The sequence below is a fragment of the Solanum dulcamara genome, chromosome 7 (assembly GCF_947179165.1).
Source record: "Solanum dulcamara chromosome 7, daSolDulc1.2, whole genome shotgun sequence".
Lineage (NCBI taxonomy): Eukaryota > Viridiplantae > Streptophyta > Magnoliopsida > Solanales > Solanaceae > Solanum > Solanum dulcamara.
Genome location: NC_077243.1, coordinates 30949283 through 30971272, shown reverse-complemented (window position 1 = coordinate 30971272; position 21990 = coordinate 30949283). Strand labels below are relative to the sequence as shown.

General features: G+C 35.5%; 2 protein-coding genes across 3 annotated transcripts; both read right to left on the bottom strand.

The window, feature by feature from the left end:
- Positions 1-12481: 12481 nt before the first annotated feature.
- Positions 12482-13474, bottom strand: LOC129895567 (transcription factor bHLH51-like). The gene is made up of 2 exons (XM_055971293.1): positions 13199-13474; positions 12482-13024 (listed from the first exon to the last, which is right to left on the bottom strand). The coding sequence occupies exons 1-2, from the start codon at positions 13424-13426 to the stop codon at positions 12551-12553; spliced, it is 702 nt and encodes a 233-aa protein (XP_055827268.1). The 5' UTR covers positions 13427-13474; the 3' UTR covers positions 12482-12550.
- Positions 13475-14833: 1359 nt separating this feature from the next.
- On the bottom strand, positions 14834-18737 carry LOC129894332 (uncharacterized). 2 transcript variants are annotated; one of them, XM_055969976.1, is made up of 2 exons: positions 18476-18737; positions 14834-15868 (listed from the first exon to the last, which is right to left on the bottom strand). In XM_055969976.1, the coding sequence occupies exons 1-2, from the start codon at positions 18515-18517 to the stop codon at positions 15158-15160; spliced, it is 753 nt and encodes a 250-aa protein (XP_055825951.1). In that variant the 5' UTR covers positions 18518-18737; the 3' UTR covers positions 14834-15157. The 2 variants fall into 2 exon arrangements, with proteins under 2 accessions (XP_055825951.1, XP_055825950.1); XM_055969975.1 differs by having other exon boundaries at positions 14834-15874; positions 18476-18735.
- Positions 18738-21990: the final 3253 nt, after the last annotated feature.

Genomic DNA, 21990 nt, shown 5'->3' with positions numbered 1-21990 from the left:
ATGCCTCAGTAGTTTGCTCCCTGGCGCGACGCGCCACTAAAAGTTGTGCAGGTTTTAGGCATAATTGGCCTTGGCGCTGTAAGGGCGCGACGCGCCACTATCGCGCTAAGGGCATTTTGGCCTAATTTTCAGAATTTAGAGGAGGGGCAATTTGGGAAATTTCCCAAATTATATATACATAAGCCTTGTGTATTTTGGGGTCATTTCTTCAGTCCCCACTCTCTCTCTAAAAGCCCTAGCTCCTCTCTCTTCTCTTCTTCTCCATTTCCAACCAAAAAGGAGTCCAAGAGCTTCAAGACCTCAAGCTTCCATTGAAGACCCAACCACAAGTTTTCTTCAAGTCTTCACTAAGGTATGTAAGGCTATCCAAAACATGGGCTAAGTCTACCCATGTGCCCTATTCTTGTTTTGAGGTTAGATATCCATGAAAATGGAGTTTCTTGATATGGTCAAGTTTAATAAGTTTTGTCCCCTAATTATTTGATTCTATATGCATTGATGTTGTTGAGCTAAGAGGTTCCTAAAATGAGCCCTTATGTGAGCATGAGATGATGAAGAAATGAGTTTCTAAATATGTTTTATTGGTCTTCTTAATTATGTAGACTTGATAAACTATACTATTTTCTTAAACATGTTGCTTATTATAAAAATGTCGATTTGAAGTCTTGAGGATGTGATGAGTCACAAGGATTTTCTCAAATGGATGGAGGTAATGATTGATTATATCTAGATGATATTATATATGTACATTTAAAACTTCCTTGAAGATATGATTGAGATTGAGCATTGAGATTGAGATTTGATTGTGATAGAGTTGATGAGTTGACAAGGTTGTAATGAGACTTGTTGATATGAGTTGATTGAGTTGATTTGATGAAGTTTTATGAGCATTGAGTCTTGGGAGGAGTATCGAGCACCGAATTGGACAAGAGTATAGTCCATACTAAAACCCAATACATGTGTTGTCAAACGTAGGGGGGATTGAACCGTTAAAGTTGGATACTTCCCCGAGAGCTTTTGTCCTGACATTATAGGACCTGGTTGGATTGGATCCATGAGTGTTCGTCGTTCATGACCTGGCAAGGTATGAACGGACGTGGCAACGACGTCATTTCGTTGTACCTTCACTGGCTCATAAGTGTTGGTTGTCGGTTAAGAGAAACTCCCAAATAAGTTTTGATAGAACTCTAAGTCAGATTGAGTTGAATTGTATATGATTGGTCCAGTCTAAATCATATCCTTGTTTAGACTTAGGACATTTGATTGAGTTGTCATCCCTTTTGAGTTGAGTTCCCGAGTTAATTGATTCTTCATTGATGTCCGTTGTATTCGTCCATTTTACATACTCGTACATTCCATGTACTGACGCCATTTGGCCTACATCGTTTCATGATGCAGATACAGGTACTAGAGATCATCAACCGGTGCTCCATTGAAGATCCACTTACACTCCCAGCCAGTCGGTGAGTCCTCCTAGTTCTCGGAGGATATTGGGCCTTCTTATACAGTTTTTGATTGTCGTTTCCTTATTTAGATTGTCGGTAGCCATGGGCTTGTCATTGGCACCTTTTAAACTTGAATAGAGGCTTTATCGACTGGAGTGTGGGAGGTCGAGCGGTCATTTTGAGGAGTCCTATTTTGATTATCTTCTTTGATTGTAAATGTTTGGCCTTCGGCCCTTATGTTATGAGAAGGGTTTCTTTAATTGAGTTTCCGCTAAGAGAATATGCTTGAATGAATGAGTGACTGTATCAAGTGGTTCGCTCGGAGGTCAGAAATGGCCTTCGGATGCCGGTTACGTCTAGGGTACCCTCCCAGGGCGTGATTGTTTCCTCATGATTTTCTGGGTATCCCTCTTAAAAGGGAGATAGACTTCGGTATTGATCTTCTTCTTGATACCCAGTCTATCTCTATCTTTTCTTACAAAATGACATTGGCAAGAATTAAAGATTTAAAGAATTAGTTAAAGGAATTTTATGGTTAAGGGTTTCATCAGATTGAGTATCTCTCCATGGGGTGCCCTATTTCTCTTTGTTCGAAAGAAGGATGGTTCCTTCACATATGTATTGATTATCGGCAATTGAACAAGGTCATAATCAGTAATAAGTATTCCATCATAAGAATTGATGGCTTATTTGATCAACTTCAAGGGGCAAGTTATTTCTCAAAGATCACTTTTTGTTTGAGTTCTCATCAGCTTCATGTGAAGGAGTGTGACATTCCGAAGATGGCTTTTAGAACTTAGATGGTCACTTTGAATTTTTAATTATATATTTTGGACTAACAAGTGCTCAACTTTTATGAATTTGATGAACAGGTTGTTCAAGTAATACTTGGATATGTTCGTCATTGTGTTTATTGATGATATATTAATCTATTCTTGGAGTGAGGATGAGCATGTCGATTATTTGAGAATTGTCTTGTAAATTCTCAAGGATCATTAGTTATTTTCTAAGTTTAGTTATTGTGAATTTTGGTTGAGGTCAGTTGCGTTCCTTGGCTATATTATATCTAGTGGTGGTATTCAAGTAGATCCTAAGAAAATTGTGGCAGTGAAGTATTGGCCTAGACCTCTATCTTCTTCAGATATTCAAACTTACTTGGTCTTAGCCAGTTATTATATATAGTTTGTGGAAGGATTTTCATCCATTTCTTCGCCTCTGAATACTTTGACTCAAAAGAAGATGAAATTTCAATGGTCTAGAGCATGTGAGAAGAGTTTCTAAGAGTTGAAGATCTACATACTTCAGCCCCGATTTTGACTTTACCAAAAGGGCCTGATGGTTTTATGGTATATTGTGACACTTCAAGAATTGGTCTTGGTTGTGTCTTGATGTAAAATGGTAAGGTGATAGCCTATACTTCTAGGCAACTTAAGGTGCATAAAAAATACTATCCGACTCATAATTTGAAGTTAGCGACGGTTGTGCTTACTTTAAAGATATGGAGATACTATCTCTATGGTGTCCATGTTGATGTGTTCACCTACCATAAAAGTTTACAATATGTTTTCAATTAAAAGGATTTTAACCTTCAACAAAGAAGATAGCTTGAGTTGTTGAAGGATTATGACATGAGTGTTCTCTATCATTCGAGAAAGGGAAATATAGTTGTCGATGCTCTTAGTAGGTTATCCCTGAATAGTATTGCTCACATTGAGAAATAAAAAAAGAGTTAGTTCGTGATGTGCATAGAATAGCATGTTTAGGTGTTCTCTTAGTTAATTCCGAAGATGGTGGTATAGTGGTTCAGAATGGTTCAGAATTGTCTCTTGTATTGGATATGAAGGAAAAGAAAGATAATGATCCAACTTTAGTTAAGTTGAAGAAAGTGGATGACGAAAAAGCCATTGAAACCTTCTCCCAAGAGGGAGATGGTGTGCTTCGATATCAAGGTCGACTATGTGTTCCCAATGTTAATGGCTTGAGTGAAATGATATTGTCTGAGGCTCATAGTTCTCGATATTTTATTCACCCGAGATCCACCAAGATGTATTTGAGGGAGGTTTATTGATGGAATCGAACGAAGAAGGATATTGCAGAATTTTTGGCTAAGTGTCCTAGTTGTCAACAAGTGAACGCTGAGCATAAAAAAATAGAAAGTTTAGCTCGAGACATTAAGATTCCTACTTGAAAGTGGAAAGACTTTAATATGGACTTCATTATGGGTTTGCCTCGTTCTCGTAAGTAACATGATTTATTTGGGTTGTTGTGGACCGAATGACTAAGTTGGCACATTTTCTTCCCGTTAAGACTTCTTATTAAGCTGAAGATTATGCTAGACTTTACATTCGAGAGTTGGTTAGCTTTATGGAATTCCGTTTTTTATCATTTCAGACCAAGGTACTCAGTTTACATCTTAGTTTTGGAGATCATTCCAAAAGGATCTTGGTACTCAAGTTATCTTAGTATGACTTTTCACCATCAGAACGATGGACAAGCCAAGTGGACTATTCAAACTTTGGAGGATATGTAGAGAGATTGTACGATTGACTTCAAAGGTAATTGGTATGACCAATTTCCATTGATTGAGTTTGCCTATAACAATAGTTATCATTCGAGTATTCAAATGGCTCCATTTGAGGCATTATATAGTAGAAGGTGTAAATCTCCGATTAGATGGTTCGAGATTGGTGAGGTTATTTTGATAGGACTCGAGTTGTTTTGTGATTCTATGGAAAATGTTAGACTCATTAGGGAGAGGTTGAAGACTACCCAAAGCCGATAAAAGTTCTATTCGGATATGAGGAGGAGAGAGCTTGAATTTGAGGTTGATGATTGGGTTTACTTAAGAATCTCACCTATAAAGGGTGTCATGCATTTTGGTAAGAAAGAGAAGCTTAGTCCCCTATTATGTAGTCCCATATAAGATTTTAAGGCGCTATAGCAAGGTAGATTATGAGTTGGATTTGCCTTCAGAGTTTGCATCGGTGCATCTGATGTTTCATGCCTCTTTGGTGAAGAAGTGTGTTAGTGATACTACTTATATTGTGCCATTGGAAAATATTAGTGTTAAAGAGAGTATATCTTATGAGGAGGTTCGAGTTGAGATTTTAGATTATGAAGTACGGAAGTTGAGGAATAAAGAAGTTGCATCCGTGAAAGTTGTTTGGAGTAATCAATTAGTTTAGAGTGCTACATAGGATGCCGAAGTCGATATGATATCTCGTTATCCTCATCTCTTTTTCTTCATTCCATCTTGAGGTATTTAGTTTTCTCATGTTCACTCATTCAAATTTATGTGTTTTATTCATTCTTATGTCTTCGTATGCATGCATGCTCTTGAAATGAGTTTTAAAGTCATGTTTTAGCATGGGGTTAATTACTGCTTGGTTCATGCTATTTTAAGTCTCATTTAAGGAAACATGTTCCCTAGAGAGTGATATTGTAAGACTCCGGAAGTTGAAAAGTCAAAATGAGGAGAAAAGTTGCAGAAAAATGGTCTAGTGCAGATTTTAAAGAGCCATTCTATGATCTGTAGGAAGACCTACGAGTTGTAGAAAGGCAGTCGTAGAAAGTCTGGAAACTTATGAAAAGTTTGGAAATTTAGGGTTGACCTACGAGGTCCACATATGGATCGTAGGAAGTTTTATTGGTCGTAAGAATGCCCCGTAGAAGATAATCAGCGACTTGGTTTCTAAGTACCATAGGACGAATGATGTCTATGAACCGTAGACCAACCTACGACCCATAGGAAATGGTTGTAGGGAAAACTTCAGAGGCTTGGATTTTGTCTAATTACACGAACAACTTTGATGACCCATAACTATTTCTACAACCCGTAGACACAAGTCGTAAAGTCAATGTGTAATTTCAGTAGTTATTGTTTTGGGTGCACAAGTTCTATGGAGGGGTCCTCAAAAGATATGGTCCCTCAAACCATTGTTCATCCTTATCATATGAATATCTTCAAGATGCAATCTTGAACCATGAACTTAATTAATCTCTTCGAAGCACAAACCATTTCAAGTTTGATAACATATCCTTTTAATAAGTCTATCACTTCCGCGTTAGTACCAGATCAAATTCCAAAATCACATAATGACATCCTATCTGCACGCACATAAAACCAAGCATGATTCATCACTATAAGTAAGAGTGAACCAATAAAAATTATACCATACCAAGAATGCATGATAGAAAATCAAGAAGTGGAGATTTTTCCTAAAGGTCACCATAACCTCTCGAGGATAAGTAACGAATGTCTCCACACTGATCCTCGAGACTCAATTAGACTTGGCTGGTACATACATGAGACCTATGAACTTGGGCTTTAATACTATTTGATCATGACACAAAATCGGGTGTGATGGAACTTGTCCTATCCCACAAAAACAAATCAGCCTAAACCCAATAATTATGAAAAATAATGAGGAATTAACTAAATAGATCAGATATGCAAAAGAGAAAATCTTAAATAATCTCAAATAACCCTCAAAATCTGTCACGTGTACAAGCCACTAATAAATATAAAATAAAAGAGAAATATAAGTCTCAAATTTTTTATGTCTCAAATAGAACAAAGCATAAGTAAAGGGACAAGGGAGATCGATAGGCATCAATCAGATACCTTTCAAAGTCATTACAGTCTAAGTAATAGAGGCATTGTCAAATTAAAATAGTATGTTTAGTTCATTGTGACTATTACGTTTGAATTTTCTTTTGTCAAGATTTATGTGTTGAGACTATATTCCGCATCTAAAGTTAATTTTCGATTTCATTCTTGAATGTCTTGCTATGTATGCTAAGAGGCTTAGTTAGAGTCACTTGATATTATAAGTTATGTCATGTCTAGGGCCTAGCTTGGATCGTGACATCCACATAGATTCATAATGGCCAAAATGGCCATACGTGACAAAATGGTAATGGAGCTCCAAGAGGCATTGATCATGATGACTTATAACAATGCCGAACTAAGTGATCAAATTCCACTATAAATACCTACACCGCGAGGAGATTCAAGAATCGATCTCATAGCTATGGTCTGTTTGATAGAATTCAGGGTTGAAAATTAAGGGTTTATTCTGAAATTGAAATATTGATGGTGGAGTTAATAAAAAAGAATTGATGAACCGCCTAATGGAGTTGTGTGTACATACATGAATGAACCATATTACAGGAGCACCTCCGATCTTGAAGAGTCTAGATTTTAAAATCACTCAACCACCTTGGAAGGCTAGTGCAATATTGAAACCTACTCCAATAATGTCCAAGATGTCAAATATCTCAAACTATGATGAAACAATAGACGCATACGAGCACATTCCAGATTTCACTAAAGCGGTTAAGGGGAAGGACTAGTCGAAAGTCAAGGTTGGATCAATTTTGGTCTAGAAGTTTAAAGAAACTCTATCTTGAGGAGCATTGGTGTGGTAATCTTTATTAGATGAAGATTCAATTGACTCTTATGATGTTCGTGCAAATTATTTTAGCAAGGCTCATGCTAGATCCATAAAGGTGCATCCAAGGAGAGCATACATCATCAAAACTCAGCAAGGTGACTCTGAGCTACTTTGGGACATCATTTCAGGGTTCCCAAGAGAAAGGATGTTATTGCCTGTGAATCTAGATGATTGTTGATGTGCTTTGGAATAAGCACATATTCATTGTCTTTTACTTAAGTTTTATATGTCATTATGTATGTCTTCTGTGTTTTTAATGTAAGAATGTTGCTTTGTAAGTTTTAGAAGTTAGAATGGCCAAAATGAGGAAAAATGAGAAATTGTCATAAAATAGGGTATCTATGATAATAATTGACTTAGGGTCTATGGATGTCATCTTTAAAAGATTTAGAGAAAGTGCAAAAGGGAAAGTCTGTAGGTGATTCATTATGGGGAATGTATGAACTGTATGTTCCATTACTCATGATTTGTACATTTGAAGAAGATCGAGCTAGTAGGCAGATTTACGGGAGCACTTAAGAACTGTGGATCAAAGTACAGTCTATACATCAATTCATGATAAAGGTTCAAATAAATTAAGGCACATGTGAAGGAAAGATTGAAGGAAATTCACAGATCATTGATCAATGTAAGACCTATAGATTGGGCTATAGATGATATTTGCTGGGAATTTGAGTTTGTAAGGATTTTGAATCGTGGGTGGCCAGTATAAATACTTTTAATAGAATTTTTGTAATAGAGAGTTACCTATTATTTGCATAGAGAGTCGCACATATTTTTTAGTTATTAGAGTGTGTAGTTTAATATTATTTCTCTATCTAGTTTTCAAGTCTGGTGAAGAATAATATTTTTTATTCAAATAAGAATTATGAATCCAATCAATTATTGTTATTAGTTTTTTCAATTATAATGTGAGAATTTTGTTCCATGTCCTTGTATTGGGGAAATTGCTTTGTACATGTGGCTTTTTACAAAGAGGACACTTGTTATTAAAATAAAGCCAAATGAAGCTAAAAATAATCTTCATAGAGAATTGAGAAGAATATCCATAAATGATTCATTGCTTGAGTATTTGGATCAGTAGCTAGTTTTCTGGATAAACTTGATTGCAATAATCACCGAGTCAATCAAGTCTGATATTTTCTATTCCTCGGTGCAGGCACACTGGCAGATGATGGTGTGGGTCCAGATGACCTTTGTCGAAAAGATAGTCGATTTTAATTTTCGATCCCCTACTTGCTGGACTCATGGTTTGATATATTAGTTCTCTTATTGTGAAATTCCTCCTTGTCCTTCGGCTTATCCTCCTCAACCTGCTGCACATGAATCATTAATATAGCTATATCCATATCCACAATCAGCATAGTTGCCTTACCCTCTTTATTCGACAAATAGGAGAGTCCCACTACGAACAAACTCATTCTACTCCTCATATCAGCTACCATTTTTGGAGCATAGCAGATAATTGAGTGAACTTGAGGTTGTATTCTTGTACACTTATAGAATCTTATTTTACGTTAAGGAATTCTCTTACTTTTTTATTCCTTAGCTCTCGGGGAAAGAAACATCCCAAGAAGGCATTTTCAAACACGACCCAACTTAAGAGTGGTGCATCCTCTCCCCTAGATATCTTCCACTGATTGAACCATACCCTGGCAATACCCTTGAGCTAATATGTAGCCAATTCAACACACTCTGCATCAGTAATATGCATAACCTAAAACACCTTTTGAAGCTCATACACGAAGTTCTCTGGATCCTCATTGAATGCAAACCTAGTAAACTCTGATGGATTCATCCTTAGAAACTCACGAACGTTTGAAGTGTTTGGATCATCCTATCAACCTACTCCCTGTCGGTCAACTTGATCTTTCATAGACTGATCCAACATTTGGATGGCCTTGCAAAACTCTGATTAGTAGCTTTAGCTTAGGGTGGCATCTTAATAGGTACAGCGGGACCTCTTAGTCCATCGGAAACTTATGGATCTTGCTGGTTTTCATCTTGTCTAGTGGTACATCCTCTTTTCCTAGTTTGCTTTTTGTATCTGACTACTATTCTTGGAGGCATGATCTGAAAATGTGTAAATTCATGAGTTAGAAGAAGCTTTTATAGAGTTAAACTCTATCGCACGAATTTAGAGTAAGGAAAAAGGATGATACTTCCTAATGTCCTGGAGTCTCCCTATTATAAATGTGGTGCACTTCAGACTTATAAGAAGGACTCTACTAGACACGGTTTCATGGACATTCTAGGACTCTTGAACTGTGTGCTCTAATACCAAGTTTGTCACGCCTCGAGTCTAAACCCTAGGTATGGTCGACACTTAAAAATCATTACTAGTCCCAAGCGAATCCTTGGCCTAGCTAACTACTAAGAGGAAGACTTAACATAATTACAAGAGTATAAAGGTAGTGATCAACTTAAATACTTGAAGCATAAATCATAAAAAGAAAACTGTCTAAAATACTCTAGATGTGTATAAAACAAAGATCAATGTTTAAAACATGAGTTTAAAATAATGAACTGACTTTCTACTCTGTCTATGAAGCCTCTAAATACTATAGATATATACCGGAACAGGCACATAGCTACCTCAAAAGAACTAAATATATTGAAATAGATAAATTGAAGAAAGAGTTCCTATAAAAGCTAAGAGGTCTCACCAAAAGCTGGAGAAGTATGATCTTCAATGAAGCGTCTATTGATGATCTCTAACACGTATATCTGCATCATAAAAAGATGCAACGTTGAAGGATGTCAGTACGTGGAATGTATGGTATGTAAAATAGTTGAAGGCAACATACTCATATAATACTCAACCGAAATGAAGGCTGATATAAATGACTGAAAGTGAGTCATCCATGTATGATGAAACGTCAATGCTTTACAATAACAAATTCAACAATAGATGCAACTCAAATAAAATAATTATTTTCTTTTTTAAAAAAAATTTTCTAACCAACAACCATCACTATGAGCCTTGTGATGACACAAGTTCTTTTCCTTGCTGCCACAGTCATCTTATACCTTGCCAGGATATAAGACGATCTTTAACTTATGGATCAATCTAATGAGCCTTCTCAGAGGCAATAAGGAGTCGCCTGAATTTTGGTACGATCATATCCTATGTTGCTTATGTAATTTATGAGACTTGATTTATTTGAACTCTTGTCCAAATTGGTGCTCAATACTACTCCTAAAATATGTAATTAAATGCTCATACTAAAACTGTGAGTAACTTAAAATGTTACTCTTAGCTTTCTTTGAAACTTAACTCATACCGGCTCAAACTTCTTTCTCAAACTCACTCTCAAAATAAAAGAAATATGAAATAATTTAACTTAACCAATTCTGAAAACTATGTACAAAATCAGTAATGCAACTTCACGACCTAAATAATGCACTTGGAGCACTCGTGTTCCATCAAAACTCTTTTTTTACTCTTAACTTTAAAGTCCACTTTCTTTTAAATCTAAAAATCAATGCATAATGACAAGCAATGAAACAACTCAATCAAGGTTCATGTGGAAATACATTTGAACTTCATTTCAAAGATCGGAATCATCTATTTGAACTCATTTCTAATAAACGTATATAAAACTCAATGAAAGGGATCAAAACTCATTCAAAAACTCATTGCAGATTGAATTTAAACCCTAACTTAAACCTTTAATGATTGAATTTAGATGTAGGGTGCGAGGAAGAACTTAGTCCAACACTCTGATTAGCCTTACATATCTGGAAGGATGATCTTTTTTTATGAAACTCAAAAAACTCAACGAAGATGCTTAGACCCTAATTTTTCTCCTCTTGAAACCTTGTTCTAAGTCTTAGACGAGATTATGAGAGAAAGGGTCGTATGAAACTGATAAGAGACTCAAATTAGTCCCAAAACATCAAAGTTTTGACTTGAAAAGGGTGAAAAAAAGACGAAATTACCTCTCATTAAAACTGGAAGAAGTCATTTATGGGTACCTCCTACTATCCCTAGAAGTCTTTATGGGACGTAAGAACCCTCTCGTAGAAACTAGGTACACCTACTAGAGCTCACTAAAATTGCAAGCGTGGGGTTTATTGGTCCCTTCTATGGGTCGTGGACCCTAGTCGTGGGAAGAGTCTGAAGTGGAGCTTCAGGGCCTTGGTCTGTGGGATTTTTTACGGATCGTAGGGTCCCTTTGTTCTGTACACCTGAAGACTTCTGAGACTTTGAGTCTCTAAATCTCTCTTATGGGTATTACTTACGGTCTATAGGAACTCCTACGGGCCATAGATGCATTTCGTAGGGAGAGTTAAAGAAATTTAAACTTTTACTAAGTCAAAAAGTAGATTACGAGTCCCACCTACGATCCGTAGCTCTTTCTATGGTCCGTAGGTGCCACTCGTGGGTCACAAATCAGAGGACTTTTTCTCACTTTCTCTTGGGATCTTCTATATTGATCTAAATTAGAATTTTGGGGTGTTACATAGAGTCTCCTACAAATCATGGCTAGTTGGGCGAGATTACAGTCTCTTAGCATGTTTGTACAGATTAGTGAATATGTGAGTGACAAATGAAACTGGTGAGATACAGAGGCTATACAGTTGTGAAATCAATATGGATATAATTCCATGATTGCTTATTGATTGCAGAATTTATGATGATTAAAATATCTGTTGGTGACACAAATGTTCAGCGATTGTGTCACACTAATATGTGAGGAACGAGGTTATCTATGTGGATAATGTTGACTGTTGCATTGTGAGGTCGATCGATTATGTGATGGTGCATTTGTCTACCTATTTTGTTGACTTCATTGTATATACTTATTACTAATCTTAGTCGTTCTATGATATGAGGGTGAGTTATTCTTATTCAGACTGCCACAAATCCTCCTGATGACCGATGTCTATTCTCTTCAAACATTGGTTATTCCATTTATTTAGTTTTTACTTCTCTTAGACATTTTATTGGTTAGAGTCATGATTTTCAAATTTTGAATAGTGTAATAGTTAGATTATGCACTTTATTTATCTATAAATTTTAGAACTCTTATTCCTTGCTTGAATGCCTTAAATCGTTATTAATAATTTAGTTATGGTAAGGTATGGTTCGTCCACCGGGGCTTAGTGTGAGCGCAAATCACGAAGATTTGAATCGTGACATATAAGTTTATATTTTGTAAAACAAAATATGCATCATTTTAAATTTTGTAAGAAAAGACTCATACTCGACGTGAATAGATTGTTTATGCCATGTGAAGATTTATATTAAAAAATATATAGCTAGTTATTATTATTATTGACTAGTAGATTTTTGTAAAATTATGCATATTTGAAAGTTTGTAATCGCAAGTAATTATTTATAAAAGAAACATGTAAATATGTGATTTATTAACATACAGTCTTAGGGTAATCTGATACCTTGTTTATGAACTATAATTTGTTCATTTTCTAAAATTGTAGAATAGTTGGGGAAATTTTAATGATTTTTACAAATTCTAGGGACTTCATGTTTATGTATGACAAAAAATAGAGGTTAAAATTTCAAAATGCATATTCAAATAAAATTATGTTGATTTGAAATTATGTCAAAATAGGCCCTAAATTATATTGTCTTCCGTGAAATTCCATGAATAATTGGGGTGATTATTTTACAAGAAGAGGAAATTAAGAAAACTGAGCAGGCAAGAAGAACCTCTGCCTCTTGCTTTTAATTCTGAAATTGGATGTAGAAGGGGATATAGCAATTCTACAGAGGACAACTCTGAGAGAGCGTTTGAGAGAATTCATGCATACATCATTTGCACAATTCTCATTTGGACAAAGCATAAAAACACCCTTAATTCTCCCACCCAAACTAGTTATATCAGCCTCCATCACTGTTAATTTTAGATTCTTAATCGCCCTCTGTAGCTCTGAGAATAATTCAGGCCGATCATCGCAACAAAAAGAAGCCTTAAGAATCACACTATCCTTCCTCTTGCTCGTGCACCCTTTGTTTTCTTCTTCCTCATTTAAATGCTCAATTGTTACTTCGTCAATGTCAGTTGGAGTGTTCAACACTTTGCTGATTTCTGCTGTTTTTCCTTTCAGATCCTTAACATGATCAACTACACTTCCTAAAAGAGCTGCCTTATCCATCTGATAGAAAGAGAGGTCAGAGTCATTAATTCAGTAATCATGTAAAAGGAATTAGATAAGTAATCAAAGTACCTGTTATAAGTAATTCTTTACACAGTCGGTGTATAGTAGTTAAATCCCGAAGAATTTGGTGCCTAGATAGAATATTACTAATTCAGTCTGTGTTATGTTTACCTTTTCAGAAGTAGGAATGAGTTTTCTGAGAGTAGAAAGCTGAGCATTAATTCTATCTCTGCGCCTTTTTTCTGCTTCACTGTGGCTCCTAGAAGCACTTTCTGTTCTCTCTTGGAAGGATTGAGGGAAATAACAAGGGTAATTTTGAACCTGTGGGAGTAAAAAAAGTGAATCTTGATTGAGATCAGCAGTTTCAGGCCAATATTCTGAACAAAAGGAATTCTCCATCAATTTTCTCCTCTTTAGTTACTTATTCACTTTCTCAATCTAAATGAAATTGATGGCATATCTTTTAAAAGAACACAAAAGAAATTGGATGTCACTGTTGTAGTTACGCGTGATGTTCAAGGACTGATGCTGATTGGTCATGTGAAAATCACATTTGGATTTTTTCAATTATGACAATGTCAATTCAACAAGACAATATTTTTCCTGGATTCCCTTAACCAACAGAAATCTATGATAGATATATAGGATCTTAAAAGTCCAACGCATTTATACTTCTAGGCCAATCTATATATATATATATATATATGTAACAAACAACATGGCCATTTGCTGGTTCACCTACTGCTGATTTGGATTTGATTTTGTATGAGTAGCAAATAAACCAAATCCGGTAGAGGCGGATCTAAACTTTAAAATTATGCTTTCTGCTTTTTATATATCTGTTAATCTTTTTAAAAATTTACGTGTATAAAGTTCAAGTTAGACGTAATGATTTTTGTTGAACTGGATGCATCTGATTTAAATCCGCCACGAGAATTAGATTAATGGACTTCTATTAATGAATAAAGTATAAACCAAAATATCATGATTAATTTGCCAATTATTGTATAAGTTTAAATCAAAATGTCATGATTAATTTGACATTACTGGATAACTATAAAACACAATGTGACCTTTTTGGCACAAAGAAATTGACCCGAGAATTTTCAACCAATGGATCAGAAACTCGTTAAATTGTCAGAACTGAACAGTTGCTTGATGGATTTAGGGAATTAGACATGAATAAGCAGATTAAATATTTTTCTATACTCAAACCTTTAAAAGAAGTTTGAATAAATCTGTCCTTGCACAAGAGGACAAAAGAGCTTCATCGACAATCACCTATAATTCCATTGTATGGGGTCACAATAACTCTGCCTGCTGTAACTTCAACCATAAAGAGGGTATAAAAGATTGATAAGACAAGCAATCTACCATTTCCCCTTTCCCTGTAACCTTGGATTTATCTTATAGAATGTGTGGTCTTCGTATCTCCCTTGCTATATATTTCCTCTAAATTTTTGGTGGGTACTTCAAGTGCTGCTGCGATTTGCTATTTTGTTTTCTTGTTTCCATTTTGCTCTTATCTTGGTCATCATTGATATGTGTTCAATTATCCTGTATTCTTGTCGGCGTCACGGAGAATGTGGCGTAAGATGATAAATCTGTAGAGATACTGAAGTACAACGCCTCCAATAGGAGGGGTGTCTCAAACACAAATTGGATGCGCATGCAATGAAATATTGGCAGCTTAGTGTAAAGTAAAAATGGCGTTCCTTATTCTCTCATGTAAAACGTTAATCCAAACCGTAAAGATGGTTGAAAATTATCATAAATGTGCAGACACTCGTTGCAACACAGTACACGCACATGAAGTCCCACTTAAACAAGCAAAGATACTGTACATTTAATAAATTGATCAGTCAAAAATCATAAACCAAATATAAGGCAATAAGACAGTTCCATAATATAGTGTTGACGAGCTATATATTTGTATTCAACTATATGCAGCCATCCCTACCAACCTGAGATCTTCAGATTCAAAAGAACCTTAAACTGGCGCCAAAAGTATAATTCTTAGAAATGATAAAGAAAGCATATGTTGTACACAAAACTCTGTTCATCTTGGGTGCTTGTGGATAGCTAGACCAGTACCATGTCCCGGAAACCAGATATACATAACCATCTACCTCAGTACTCATTGAAATGGATAGCACCAACTTTCCACACAATGTATGTTGTAGCAAACATAACTGTGCTGATGAATACAAATGAAAATACAACAAGGAAGACATCAATTCCTCCTGGAAACTCAAAAGTCCATCCTGGTTTTGGCATCCCTCTTTTGCTATCATCGAATAAATTTGTAGGCGCCTCTGGAAGTCCGGATCTCTTTTTTCCCTTCTCACTTTCTCGTAGGGCCTCAATTAGTTTGCTTCCCAGCTGAGGTTTAGAGGCCTTTGATTCATTGAATCGGCTGAGAACCCTGGCTGCCCTAAGTTTCTCTCTTGCTGTCAATGGAGATCTCTTCAAGGTTGGTTTTGGACTGGAGGAAGATGCTTCCTCTTCCAAGTTTGCGGAAATTGCAGACCCATTTGAACCTTTGGCTTCTTGCACAGCCAACTCAATTTGACCAATGGGCTGCACTTCCCCCCCTGTTTTAGAAGATTCAAAGGATGATGTATTCACAGTTGGTGTAATAACTTCAGAGTAAGAGCTTTCAGCTTTTCCAGAGTCCTTATCACTAACTCCCGTTTCAAGACGATCACTTTTAGCAACTAAAAGAAAGAAATTCTGTCTACTAACTGGCACACATCTTCTTAACCCCAGCATCTGAAAGGAAGATGGGAATTGTGGAACCTTCTGCGGTGAGGCACTCCAAGAGAGATTCCAGTAGTTTGCCTGTAGCTTTCATTGAGAAGAAACAAAAAAATTGTGGTGAAAAATAACACCAAATGCATGAATCAAGAATTGTGAGCATAACTTCTCCATCTAGATAAAAATGGCAACCCTTAATCAGAGACTACTTGAGGTCGCTATATGAATAATCCATATTTTTTCCGGTCCCTTTTGTCTTAGGATAGGACAAATTAAACTATAGTTAGGAATTCCATAAATCACACACATCCCCCAAAGCTGCCATACAATCTCTAACCAGAAACTAGAAAGACTCGTGTCAAATATTGGACCTAATGTAAGTATGTCAATAACGATTACTCTTAACCCCAACAAGTTAGTGTTGCCTATATGGATATTCACTTTTATTTTATCCTGCTATTTACTAAGCTTACATTGATTCTAGAAATTACATTTAACTAGAGACAACATCCTTCAGGTCATTTTAGATTTACCTCGTCACCTTTTACACACAATTATCATGGAGCCACACTTACTTACCAGTGCATTAGAGGTCTACATAAAAAATGATCAATCCATCTCAAACAACTTCCTCTTCTTCTTTGTTCTTTATATGTTGTCCTTGCACAAACTATCCGATGTAATCATTTTCAATCTTGTTTGATCTCACATCTCCTAGCATCTATGTTTTCAATGATACCTAACTAGTGGATATATTAGGCCTTAGGGGCCCAAAATTCACTCTGATATAATATTTTTGGTCCCACCATTATATGAAACTAGCCTTTTACTTTGGTAGGGTCCTCCTTTTGCACAAAACTCTTATTCAAACCCCCCACTTCAACCAACCTATTTTAATTTTGTGGTATATCTTAATCTCTCAGATTAATCTCCTCAAAGACTGAGCGTAGATATCAGAAATATTTGCATTTAGGCATCACAATATAATCTAATATCACCTGAACCTCATTCTTCTGACGTCAGTTAAACTTGTATTGCATATAATTTATCTTACTTATATAAAATTCTTGCTCTCTGTGTTGCTTCTCCACAGTTCAAGTTTTCCTCCACTAGTGTTATCAACACAGCATTGTCTACAAATAGCATACACTATGACATCATATTGTATATAATTAGCCTGATAATCCATAACTAGGGTAAAGAAAAGGTATAGAGCAGTTCCTGGTGTAAAACAACAGATATGGAAAACTCCTATATATATCCTCCCCTTGTTCTTACATGTGTGATGGCTCCTCTGATATATCCTTTATAAAGGTTATATATATGATTGGAATTCACTTATACTTAGCACCCACAAAAGAACTTTTCTTGACAATTTATCATATGTACCTCAATGAATATCACAAGGAGATAACTAATTCTTTCATTGTAAACGTTCTTCATTTCTGAACAAACATCAAACAAGACTGTGCTAGGGAGGTTCGCCAATTATTGGGTTGCTTGACATTCCTCATTTATGTCACCCCCGATCTGTATTTGATCAAAGCACTGTTGAAATTTTGGGATCCTGCAAAAGTAGTCTTCAAGTCACCGTGGATTTAAAAGGCATAAATCCAAACTGGTTTTCTATGATCTTTATAATGCCCATAACCCTATTTTCTTTCACTTTTTTCCCAATGATTTGTCTTATCACTCATAAGCTAATACCAGAGAGTTTGTAGAAATTTAAATAGATCATTTGTTCTCACATATCGAAACAAGGTACTTCTTCATTTCCACTTATTTGGCAAGTTTCAACTACTAATATAACTATGAATTGCTTGATAAACCGTATTAATCCTGGCTATCCAAACCATTCCCTAACCTGTATAAGAATAACATATGGACCACAAGTTTGCTAATCTTCATATTCATAGGATTTACCACTTCAGCAAATCTAATTCATAGAGTGTAGAAAGGCTGCTCTCTTAAACGGATGTATCCATCTTTAAAGTTTTCCTCGTAATTTGAGTTAAGCAATCAATCAAAATAGCCTCTCCATCTTTCTTTGATTTCACTATCTCATGTCAAAACTCATGAAAATTGTCTTTAATAAATTTAAGTTGACCTAAGGCTTTACCTCTCTTTTCTCTCAATTGTATTAGTTAATAAATTTGTTTTTCCTATTCTTGCATTCCTAACTTTTGGTAAGAGAATCACCTAGGGATTTTCTAACATGCTTTTATCTTCACTCTTAGCTCTCATGGGCTTTTCAAAGTTTCTGCAACTTCTACTTTTAGTAACTTGCTATACCACTCTCTTTTTTACTGTAACTGGAAATAGCGCCTAGATGTTCCTCCACCGACAGGACTAGCCCATTAATAAACCAAGCAAGTAGTACAAGAAGGTATGAAACAGTCGAATAAGATTATAGAATTTAACCAAAAGCAGCATCCCTTAGCTTGTTTTATTGCAGGACAGAACCAACTAAGTACTGTAGAAGGAATCCGGAGAATATCTAACCGATTCTAATCTAAAAAGTTCTTGCTTCTACTCCCTCTATGCTATCTAAACACCAGCGTAATTTAGTATCAAATGACCGCAATTAACACAAAGTATATCAACACCAAAAAACAGCAAAGCAATTTATAGTCCATTTTAAGCAATGAATTTAGAAGGAAATCATGAAAGAAAGAGAAGGAGATGACATACAGTTGAGGGAAAGCCCAGAACGGAATTCAAAGAAACAGCCATGGACTTCCTCTTTATTGTGTGTGATTCCTCAAAAAGAGTCAAGGCCCAACCATGAAATCCTGCAGTGTGGGTGGAGAAGTTAAACTGAGATGATGGAGAGAAGAGAAAATTTCACACCAGAGGCTGCTTTGCCTTCAGTTTCCCAAATGAATGGTGCTGATAGACAGCCGTAATTATCCTCTACTATATTTTCTCAAGGCATCTACTTGTCACCTATATTGGTTTTTCTCATTTTCATCCCTATCAAGAAATGAGAAAATACACAAATTACTCTCTCATTGGTTTGGTTGATTTAAAATTGAATTTTTGGTTGTACATAAAATTTGAATTACATAAAAGTCTTAAAAATTGTGAAAAAAAATTAAGATTTTTTTCAACTTTTATACGATTTTATTAAATGAGCAAAAGTATCAAAATATCAAAACACGCCGCATTAATAAATCGCATATCTTTATATTCTTTTTATAAATATATGCTTGCGATTACATGATTTTACAAATTTTTAAATACGTAAAAATTTATAAAGATCCATTAGTCAATAATAGTAAGGGTAGCCTCATGTGTAAGCACAACATAAACCCAACGAACCCTCAAACGTCCATCTAAGGTTAGGGGGATCCTCAGTGGTGGTGAACCTTTCACTCTTCCACGAACTGATACATATACTAAATGCTCGTTGGACGGCCGTTCCGCTCTTTAGGACCTTCTTTATTCTTTTTTCAGGTTGACTCCTGGGCCTCGACAAGCATATTCAAGTATTGAATAGTCCGAAGAATAGGCTTGCCGATGTTAAACTCTATTCCTTAGGTTCGGAGGTTCATAGGTTCGTAGGAGGAGCCTTATGTTGTCTAGAGCTGTCAAAATAGGTTTGGCCCGTAAGGTCGGTCCAACTCAACCCTTGAATTAATTGAGGTTGGGCTAAAAAAATTCAACCCATTTAGAAACGAGGCTTTTTAACCTAGCATCATTTGGCCCGCCAGCCTCATAGGCTCAACCCACAAGCCTCAGAGTCCAGCCCGTTGGTCGTGAATTTTAAAAATATTTATTATATATATTTTAAATAGTATTTTATTTTGCCAAATCTTCAGCATCTAGGCAGTTGAAGTTATTATAATTATGAATCTTTGACCTCTTTTACTTTTGTTTTTATGCTTAATTTCTTGTTTTTCCTTTTTTCCTAGTTTATAAAAAAATGATCATGTAATGTATGTTCTTATGATGAATCTTATGATTGTTAAATATTGTACATTGCCTATTCTATTGTTTTGTAAGTATTCCACTAAAGTGTGAAACTCATGGACATGTGAATTTTTACATATTGATGTTGTGTTGATCAATGTTTAATAGTATTTTTAAGAGGCCAATGTTGTTCATCTTTTAATTGAAGGGTCAATCCGTCCCAACCCGTAGCCCGCTTAGAACTGAGTTGAGATGCTATTTTATAAGCTCTTTAGTTAAAAGGAGACGTCTGTCCTAACCTATTTAACTCGCTCGCCCTTTAGGATTGGGTTGGGCCAGCCATTTTTACAGCTCTACTTATGACATAGGTTCTTCTTTCTAAAAAGTGGAGTTTTAACGGACTCTTTGTGCCTATGTAATTAGTTATTCTTTAATATAATCCTTCCACATGTATGTACAATCTCTTCGTGTCGAGCATAACTCTTTATTTTTCTACAAATTTTTAAAATGATGAATTTGTTTTGCAAATTATAAACTTATGGGTCAAGTTTTACATTTAAAAATAATTATAATCACAACTTGAAATTTAAAATTCTACTTTTTGGAGAATTTGAAATTGTGATTTAAAATTGAAGTTGAAAGTTTTTGCAACAATTTCTTAACATACACTTACTTCACAAATTCTATGGCCAAAAGCCTACTAAAATTGATAAAAATATTACTGACAGTTGACATGCTCAACTTGCTTAGATATTCAAATTAAATAACTTAGCTCCTAATAAAGTGTTTCAATTAGATACTTTTGGTTTAAATTTTGAAATTTACTTGTATGCTTTTTCATTCTTCTATTAAATAGTTAAGTTAACTATATAAAATATGTCATTTTATTTGATTATCACATATTCTCCTCAATAAGTCGTCAAGCCCTAGACATTTTCTACATGACATTGATACGCATAATTAAAGAAGATGAAATGTTTTATGTTGTAAACTTAACTACCTAATACACAAATAAGAATAAAAAAAAATGAGCTAAAATTATCTAATTAAAATATTTTATTAAGAGTTGAAGTATTAATTGGATGTCGTGATAAATTCAAAGGGTGGTCAATGTATTAAATTTTTTTGTAGTTAAGAATGAGTAAATACCATCATAATAAATACAATAGCAGTTTCATGGGATCAGTCACTTGAGAAATAGTGAAGGGCGTCAAACAAATCTTGAAATTAATAAGGTCACAATAATGATCAGTCAAGGTCAAAGTCTCACTTAATTAGGATTACGTGAAGTTGGATATATAATATAATATTCAAAACTTCATAATCTTTTATAAAATATAAAAGGCTGAATTCATCGGTGACCCTCTAAAGTTGGCACCAACTTTCATTTAGACACCTTAAATAGACTTTATCCAGTTTAGACACCTTATATCATATCTCACTGTATCACTTTGACACTTTTTTGACAATCAGTCAAATTTATAATATGTGTGTGACACACTCACCGATGATGTGTCAAAATTGTGAATTAAATAAAGACACGTGGTATATATGTATCAAAATAATTTTTAAATAATGATCTTTTTGTAGAAAAAAGTGGCTAATCACCGAATGACATGTGGAATATTTTGCCCAAAAAATAACCCAATCCTTCCCAAATCATCTTCTCCACCCCCACCCACCCACTCACATCCAGATCACTTGCCCCTCCCACACCCACCAAATAGTCTTCTCCATCCCCCCCTACCGCACTCAACGTCTTCTCCATCCCTACCCACTCTAACCCTAACTCCTTAATTCCCCACCCATATCGTCTTCTCCACCCCTCCTCCACCCCACCCACATCGTCTTCTCCACCCTCCTCCACCCCACCCATCGTCTTCTTCAAGATTTGAAATCGAAGAGGAAAAGTTCTAGGAAAAGAAATGCTAGCTCTTTTTTCGATTCACTAAAATAGAAGATGAAATTTCTTGGCCTTGAAATTCTTTTTTTAGTCTATGGCATCATCAAATCTAATGCTCCATGGAAGGAGTTCAAGTTTTGGGAGATGGTGGCTGAAAAATGAGAAAGAAAAAGAAAAAATAAAAGAAAAATTGCTTAAATACGTCTTTCATGCGCTGGTAAGGAGTGTATTACACTCACTATGTCAAGTGTCAAAATGACAGCGGGATATAACATGAGGTGTTTAAAATGAACAAAGCTTAGTTGAGGTATCTAAGTGAAACTTGGTGCCAACTTTAGGGAGTCATCGATGGTTTCAACTAATATAAAATAAACCCCACCCCTATGATTGG

Excerpts from the sequence above, each read along its gene's own strand:
- LOC129895567 (XM_055971293.1), bottom strand. The coding sequence starts at position 13,426 with ATGGAGAATTCCTTTTGTTCAGAATATTGGCCTGAAACTGCTGATCTC. Across the intron at positions 13,025-13,198 it reads TCATTCCTACTTCTGAAAAG|ATGGATAAGGCAGCTCTTTT; the intron begins GTAAACATAACA and ends TCTTTCTATCAG.
- LOC129894332 (XM_055969975.1), bottom strand. The coding sequence starts at position 18,517 with ATGGCTGTTTCTTTGAATTCCGTTCTGGGCTTTCCCTCAACT. Across the intron at positions 15,875-18,475 it reads TTCTGGGCTTTCCCTCAACT|CTACAGGCAAACTACTGGAA; the intron begins GTATGTCATCTC and ends TCTCAATGAAAG.